The 8,896-nt window shown below is 45.2% G+C and overlaps 1 protein-coding gene across 1 annotated transcript in view; it reads right to left on the bottom strand.

Moving 5' to 3' along the window:
* The window catches only part of Gk5 (glycerol kinase 5), a 67,693-nt gene that overhangs the window by 10,724 nt on the left and 48,073 nt on the right, over window positions 1-8,896 (bottom strand). Inside the window, exon 12 of the mRNA XM_005366666.2 lies at window positions 6-100. Coding sequence (XP_005366723.1) covers window positions 6-100 — 95 coding nt within the window. The remainder of the gene's footprint in view (window positions 1-5; window positions 101-8,896) is intronic.

Here is an 8,896-nt window from a genome sequence, read left to right as displayed (position 1 = left end):
AATACCTGTAATCCATTAAACGAGGGCACAAAATAAACCCCTTCCGAGTCTTCCAGGCTCAGGGCCATTTGTTCAGTCTCAGCGGCATCTGTGAAAAGATCTGCAAAAACAAACACAGGAACAACAACAAAACCCTAAAACAAAAGGAAGAGGGTGGGGGAAGGACAGACAGAATAAGGTTACACAACCAGCAGTTAGAGGGTCCCCACGGACTAGGACTAGAATGTAAAAGCTCTTCTTTAAAAGGATCAACACAAGATGCATTCTGCCTGACCTCTGTGCACTGTGCAAAGATTTCCAGCAAAGGTTTGGACAAGAGAGATTCCCCTACAGGTCCTTCAGGTAAGTTCTGTACACAGCAGGCCTTACTTTTTCATTAGGGATATTTGGGTAAAATTGGGGAATCCATCCTATGCGTTGTTTTTGTTTGTTCCTTGTTGTTGTCATTCAACATTATTCCCAACTGGGCAGGGTGCTGCAATCTCAGCACCTGGAAATCTGGAAAGCTGAGGCAGAACAACCTCAGGTTGAAGGCTAGCCTGGGCTACACAGTAAGATCCTGTCTCAAAACAACAAAGAGAAAATTATTCTCCTTTGGCTGGCAGTATAGCTCAGTGGTAAAGCGAGTAGGTACGTCAGTGTGTTTAATATGCAGGAATCCTACGACTTTGATTCTCAGTACACACACACACATGCATACACACACACACACACACACACACACACACAAACCCAACATTAAAAGAAGATTCAGAGATAAGAGACAACCCAGTTTTCTTGACATAGAAATCTTCTACCTACGCAAACTTTTTTCACTTGATCCACTGGGATCCATTTGACAAGAATAAACAAACCTAAGGAACCCTTGATCAAGTAGAACCCAGTGAGTGGATCAAGTGAAAAAAATTAATTTCATGAGTTCAATAAGGGAGCAATAATAGACTAAAGGTCACTCCTTTACAAAGCAAACAAACAAAAGGAATCAAGCCTTAATTCACTCATGAAAGTTTGTACTGAAGTGTATGACATATGGAGGAAAGTGTTCAAATCTAGGAGACTGAGGCAGGAGGATTGGGAGTTCAGGGCATCTTCAGCTATATATCATATTCAAAGCCAGACAAGGCTATAAGAAGTGGGAAGAAGAGAGAAAAGGAAAAGATACAATAGCCGAGACTATGCAGAGAAACCCTGTTTAAAAAAAAAAGCACAAGATCAACAGAATTCTCTTGTCTAGTGCTGTGGACCAAAGGACAGAAGAGCCAGGGTCTTGTGCACGGCAAGCTGCTGTGGAATAATCCTTCTGTACACGGTGAAGATGGGTGCTCTCATTGTTAATAAAAAGCTGATTAGTGGGCTGGAGAGATGGCTGAGGTTAAGAGCACTGACTATTCTTCCAGAGGTCCTGAGTTCAATTCCCAGCAACCACATGGTGGCTCATAACCATCTGTAATGAGATCTGGTGCCCTCTTCTGGTCTGCAAGCACACATGCAGACAGAACACTGCGTACATAATAAATAAATAAATCTTTAAAAAAAAAAAAAAGCTGATTAGCCAATGGCTTGGCAGGAACTCCAGGGCAGTGAGAACGCTGGGGAGAAGGGTGGAGTTAGTGGAGATGCCATGAGATTCCAGGGAAGAGAGAACCCTGGGGAGAAGGGTGGAGTCAGAGGAGGTGCCATGAGATGCATGGTGAGCAGGATGGGAAACACACATATGAAGTAAACAGAACTGGGGCAGCACACAGGTGACTAGAAACTGGTTGATTTAAGTTATAAGAGCTAGCGGAAAAACAAGCCTAAGCTATCAGCCGTATATTTATAAATATCAAGTCTCTGTGAGGTTATTTGGGGAGCAGCTGGAAGGACAGAAAAGCAGCCTATGGTAAGCAAGCTCTGTCTTAACCCACATAGGAAACCCATACCTAGATGGAGACAAATCTCGTTTTAACACACCGCCTCTGAGAGCCACTCATCATCACAGCTGTGTGTAGCCCACTCATTCTCACGCCACACAGAATTTCGCTGTGAGATTCCGTAGCTCATAAATCCATTCCATAAGAATATGGAGAGTTCCTGGTGTTTGGCCATGCTGCACAGTTGTGTGCAGTCTTTTCAGCGGAAGTGACAGACATTTTCTGTTTACCAATACCAATGAACTGAATGGCTAGTTAAAGGAGCCTCACCTTTACAACTAGCTTTGGCAAGAATGTTGAACAACTATTTAAAGTGGTTGTATTAATTTAAGATTCCTCTCGGTTGGTTCAAGATTCCAGTGACTTCATCTTCTTCCCAGTCATTAAGTTGCCAATTTTCCGTTTTAGCTATTTTGGTGGTTTCCATGACAGTGTGGGTCTCACTTCCCTGTTTACTATGTCAAAGACTTCTCATTGGTCAGTTAGATATAAACCATGAACTTGATCCTCTGTGAATGAGGTAGCATTTTTTTAAGTGTCTCATGTAGCCCAGGCTGCCCTAAAACTTGATGTGTAGCCAAGGATGGTCTTGAATGGTTGCTCATTCTGCTTCTATTCCCCATGTACTGTGATTACACCCATGTGCCTTTTTTTGAGATAATTCTAGTTCCTGGGCATCCATTGTGCATACGATGCACAGATGTACGTGCAAGGAAAACATGTACACAGATAAATAAATAAATACATCTATTTAAAGTTAGGAGAAGAAATTAAAACTTTTTTCTTTTTTTTTCTGGTTTTTCAAGACACAGCTTCTCTATGTAGCTTTGGAGCCTTTCCTGGAACTAGGTCTCGTAGACCAGGCTGGCCTCAAACTCAAGAGATCCAACTGCCTCTGATGGGATTAAAGGTGTGCGCCACCACCACCTGGCTAAAAACCTTTTTTTTTTTTTTTTAAAGACAGGGTCTCACTATGCAACCATAGATATCCTGTATGTTATCATTCATGATGCTGGTGACCCAAGGTCGCATGGGTACCCTGCGGTGGGAGAGAGACAGATATGCCAAGTGGAGAGAGTTTGGATATAGAGTTTATTTAGTGGGGGGAGGGGAAGAAGAGAGAGGGAAAGAGAAGAAAGAAGGGGAGAAGGGGAAGAAGTGGGGAAGAAGGGAGAGAGGCAGAAGCCACCTCTACAGAGAGAGAGAGAGAGAGAGAGAGAGAGAGAGAGAAAGAGAGAGAGCGCAAGAAAGCTGGCTGGAGAGGAGGAGGGAGATCCCCTTGCCTGCTGGGCAGGAGGGATTGGGAGTGGGCAGGACTTGTCTCTTAAAGGCACAGGGTACCCAGGTAGACCAGGCAAGACTTGAACTCACAGATACCCACCTGCCTCTGCTGGGATTAAAGGTGTGCACTGCTATGCCTGGCGGTGGTGGTGCACACCTTTAATCCCAGCACTCAGGAGGCAGAGGCAGGCGGATCTCTGGGAGTTCAGGGACAGCCTGGTCTAGAAGAGCTCGTTCAGGACAGGATCCAAAGCTACAGAGGAAACCCAGTCTCGAAAAAATAAAAACAAAAAAATATATATTTTTTAATAGTATGGCTTTCAGTTTACTGTTTTAATGGGATTCCTGAGTGTCCAAACAAGAGTCTCTGATTCTTATGCCTTCTCTTAGACTCTTTTCCTTCTGTTTGTCTTGTCCAATTCTAATATGTTGGTTTTTCTTTTATCTTATTGTATTTTATTATTATCATGTAGACAACTGTTTGTTTTCTAATGAGAGACAGAAAAGGAATGGATCCAAGGAGGAAGGGAGGTGGGGAGGAACTGAAAGTGGTTAGGGAGGGTGTTAGGTCTCAAACCCAGGACAAATAACTAACTGAGTGTCTATTAACATATCAAGGAGGACTCTGGCCATAAGCTACCCTCAGTCCTGACCGGTTACAAAATCCTGGCTCCTCAGCACTTCTCACCCCGCCCCCTACCTGAACTCTTCAGCCCCTCCCCTTCCCGGCCCCTCCCCCAGTAACCGCTCTGCCCAATATAATCTCAGCCAGTTTGGCTGTGTGGTCTCCTGGCATTTTGGCCCATGACTGCTCTCTTGACCCTTCTCTCTTCTCTTCCTCTCTCTCTCTCCTCTCATGGCCCAGTTCAGTCTGGACTCTTCTAGATGCCCCTGGCCATGTTCTTCCTTTGATCTACAATAAACTTTCTCTTCAACCCAAACCTAGGAGTGGCCACGTCCTGGTTGTTTCAAGAGCACAGAAAAGGCTTCCTTCCCCTTTCTGTCCTCCTCTCCTCTCTCATCCCTCTTGCCTTGTAGTTGCACAATGTGTTCAGCAGAGGGAGACTAAAACACACTACCTAGCCAGGACACCAGGGCGCAGCAGGCCAAACTGTCAGGGAGATCCCTGAAAGAAAGGCATTCAAGACCTTTTTAAAGGCTTGACCTCCCTCTCCACACAGAGCTGCCCCTGAGAAGATCTGACCACAGAAAAAACCAGAATCATGGAGAACAAACCTCTAGGCTGAACACTGCTAAGACTTGCCGCCAGGTGGCACAAGTGAGTGACGGATCCAAAGAGCAAAAGAAGAGCAAACATGAAGGACAAAGGAAACATCCACACGTACTTCCTAGAAGAACAACTTCAGGGGCTGCAGGGCTGGGAGCTCTTGCTGATCTTGCAGAGGGTATTTGGCTGGAACCTCCAGCTCACTCCTGCTTGATCCAGAAAGTCCCATTCCTCTCTCTCCAAACCCCACCTTCTCAGAGAATCCCCAAGAAAGAAAAGGTGCCCAAAAGCTTTAACCCAAGGCCTTACTACTAGGAAAATACTCTATTGTCCAACTATACTCCAAGCGTATACAATTGATATATAAATTCAAAATAACCAATAGGTAACTCTACTCTGGGCACGATAGCACATGTCAAGCATCTCAGTACCCGAGAGACTGAGACGGAAAGAATATCAAAAGTCGGGCTACTGAGAGAGACCTACCTCAGGAAGGAGGAAGGAAGGAAACGGTGGGGGGCGGGGGGAAGCACTCTAAGCAAACAAAAAGGAATCTCCCACAGAAATATATGCTTAGACACACCGTAACAGAAAAATATATGCTTAGACACACCATAACAGAGAAATATATGCTTAGACACACCATAACAGAGAAATATATGCTTAGACACACCATAACAGAGAAATATATGCTTAGACACACCATAATAGAGCTAAACGCCAAAAGCAAAGGGCAAAGGAAAAAGAAAACTGAGGGGCTAGGGATGTGGCTCAGACGGCAGAGTGCTCGTCCAGCACTCACAAGCCCTGGACTCTATCCTTAGAACCACACCATCCGTGCGTGCTGGTGCAGGTTTGTAATCCAAGCATTTGGGAGATGGAGGCAGAGGATCAGAAGTTCATGGTCATCCACCACCACCTAGGGATTCCAGGACAAACTGGTATACACGAGAATTTGTCTCAAAAGACAAAAACCAAACCACAGCCAAGCTACATGTTAGGAAGAAACATTTCAGTGATGGTGGACTGGGCATTTCTCATCAGAAACTGTGAAGCCAAAAGGTAGAACAATGCCCCTTTTTCTTAATCTTTTATTAAGTACTGGGAACTAAGCTCAGGGTCTGGTGTATGCCAGGCAAGGGCTCTGCCGCTGAGCTACACTCCAGTCCAGAACATCTTTTTTTTTTTTTTTAAGATTTATTTATTTATTTATTATGAATACAATACTCTGCCTGCATGTGTACCTGCACCCCTGAAGAGGGCACCAGACCTCATTACAAATGGTTGTGAGCCACCATGTGGTTGCTGGGAATTGAACTCAGGACCTCTGGAAGAAGAGTCAGTGCTCTTAACTGCTGAGCCATCTCTCCAGCCCCAACAACATCTTTTAAATATTGAAAGAAAAAAGACTATTGTCACAGAATTCTCCTTACAGTAAAACTAAACTTCAGAAAAACAACAACAACAACAAAACCAAAACCCCACAATCTCCAATGAAGGAGAATTAAGAACATTTGTTACTACTGACATGTAAGTTTTTAAAATTAGGAGGGCCCAAGGTGGCTCAACGAGTAGGGGTGCTTGCGTGCAAGGCCAACAACGGGGAGACAGGGTGACGGGACAGAAGTCAGCACCTCTTAGTGCCCTGCTTACAAGGCTCTGCTCTGGGGAACCATGGTAATGCTCTGCATTTAGACAGTAAAATCATCCAGGCATGGCAGTACATGACTGCAATCCCACTACTCAAGAGACTGAGGTGTAAGAATTGTGAGTTCAAGGCCAGGCTGGACTATACAGTCAATTCCAGGCCAGCCAATAGTAAATAAATAAAAAATAAACTAAATAAAAAGCTTTAAATTTTTATTTATCCATTTATTTTCAGTCAGGGCCTCTGTGCTGGTTAGGTTTTGTCAATTGACACAAGCTAGAATCACTTGAGAAGGGACCGTTAGTATAAGAACAGCCTCCATTGGATTGGTCCCTGGGCTTGTCTGTGGGGAATTACAGCCTCTATCAGTTTCTGGGTTGTATAAGCAAGTGTAGGAAGCCATGGGGAAGAAGCCAGTAAGCCGTCTTCCTCCCTGGTTCCTGACTTCCCTCAACGGGTGACTGTGATCTGAATGTAAGCCCAGTTAACCCTCAAGTTGGTTTCAGTCAGTGTTTGTTTGTTTGTTTTTGGTTTTTTAGACAGAGTTTCTCTGTGTAACAGGCTGTCCCAAACTCATTTTGTATACCAGGCTGGCCTTGAACTCACAGAGATCCACCTGCCTCTGCCTCCTGAGTGCTGGGATTAAAGGCGTGCACCACCACTGCGCAGCTTTCAGTCAGTGTTTTATCACAGCAGCAGAAACCTAGCTAGGACAGTCTCACTGTGACCCAAGTTGACCTGGAATTTACAGCATCCCTTCTTCACAGTCTCCAGTGCTGAGATTACAGGCATACAAAAAAATCCCCTCCTTTAAGAGGCCAACTTTCTTTCTCTTGGGAAGGAGTCAGAGAACAGGCAGGGGCCATTACTTCAAGTAAACAGTGTGGGGTGTGTACTTATGAAGAAGTCTAATGGGGAGTGCTTGGGGCAGGCAGACGTGACTGGGACCAGCAATTAAAAGTGATCCTGCTAAGAAAGATGTCCCCAGACGCTTGTCAGCTGGGGCAGTGGAGCTGAGAACTGCCACCACCGTAGAAGAGAAGCAGGGCATTCGGGCATGCTTTCCTGCTCCTCCTCCCACAGTGGCCCTGGGTGCTCAGACCACTCCATGACCAAAGGCCTCCTCCACCTGACCACCAGCCTAACCACTTCTTGTTTGTTTGTTTGTTTTGTTCAAGACAGGCTTTCTCTGGAGCATTGGAGCCTGTCCTGGAACTCATGTGTAGATCCAGCTGTCTCTGCCTCCCGAGTGCTGGGATTGGTGTTAAAGCCGGCATGTGCCACCACTACCACCCGGCTGTGCCGCCCGTGCCTAGCCAGTCTAACCACTTTTAAAGCCGCCTTCTCACCCTCCCTGGAGAAAGTCCTCTCTCTGCTGCCGCTCCACTTAACAGTTAGCACTGATACAGATGTATTGTAAACAGATACGTATGTGTGTGTGTTAAGCTTAAAATTTTAGCAATCAATTAAACTCAGGGCCTTAGCATGCTAGGCACTCTACCACTGTATGGAATCCTAGCCTGTTTCCTTATTTATCGTTTTCATAGACAGGGACTCACTGGGCAGCTCCAGTGCCCATTATGTGGCTCAGGGTAGCCTCAAATTAAAATACCCCTCCAGGGAGCTGACATAATGGTTGGCCCATCACTCTAGTCTTACTTTACTGCTCTGTTACCCAGGCTATCCCTGAAGAACTTCCGCTCAAGCAATCCTCCTGACTCAGTAGCTATGCCTAAAGATACATACCACTGCACCCATATCAGTATTTGTTTCTTAATTTCCACTTCATGTATGTCTTTCTTGGAGACTGGGACTTCCATGAGAGCAGGAGCGGCGCCCACGCCATCCAGAATATAGTCCAGGCTCATCCCAACCACTCACCTGCTTATGAACGAAGCTCACAGATGGGCCATGTTTGTTAAGACTGAAATTATAAAGACAGGCGGAAGGGGGGGGGCAATGCAGTGAGGCAGAAAGTCTAGAGAAGGGCTTGTGCAGAACTGTGGAAAGGAAGGAACAAACTTGAAGTAAAGATAGATAATAGGGCCTCCATGTAGCCCAGAACCTGTGGTGCCGGTCCTGTTGAGGTTACAGGGGTGTGTGTGTGTGTGTGTGTGTGTGTGTGTGTGTGTGTGTGTGTGTGTGAGAGAGAGAGAGAGAGAGAGAGAGAGAGAGAGAGAGAGAGAGAGAGAACACCCAGTTTGATTAATGACTTAAAACAGCCTTTTCACCCGACTCTGAGTTTTCCCACTCATTTAAGGGTAGAAGGGCAGGAGGAGGCGGCAACAAAGATCCATGGCTTATGCAGAGCCTGGGAGAACGGCAGGGCTACTAAGTCTGACAAGCTATTTTCCAGAATACAGTTTATGATTTTTTTCAATGTACTAATTAAAATTCTTGAGAGGATTACATCAAATAATGTTTACTTTTTATGTGTATTTCAGACAACTGGAGCAGATATCAGTTACAGCCAGACTGAATTTAAGGTAAATCTTAAATCGGCTGCCCTTTCCTCTAGCTGAAACAATTGTTTCATTTTGGTGTTCAGAAAGGGCTTGTCTCCAATTTGGCCACCTGCTGCCTCTCAAGGTCAGGGTCCTGGCTCCCCACAGAGGCTTTCTCCACGAGTGGTGAGAATCCCCAGGCACAGCGCCTGCCCCACCCCAGCTGACTAGCAAAGCTTCTGTAATGAGTATGAGGTGTCACGGGGAACTTGGACTCCAATAAATGTGAAATTAAATAAATAGTCTAGGTTTTATACCTCTCTCTATAGGTAAAACTGAAAAGCATTAACTAAAAAGAGAAGAAATATGATATATATATATA

Source organism: Microtus ochrogaster, unplaced genomic scaffold (assembly GCF_000317375.1).
Source record: "Microtus ochrogaster isolate Prairie Vole_2 unplaced genomic scaffold, MicOch1.0 UNK12, whole genome shotgun sequence".
NCBI classification, from domain to species: domain Eukaryota; kingdom Metazoa; phylum Chordata; class Mammalia; order Rodentia; family Cricetidae; genus Microtus; species Microtus ochrogaster.
This window is presented reverse-complemented; position numbering and strand designations above follow the sequence as displayed.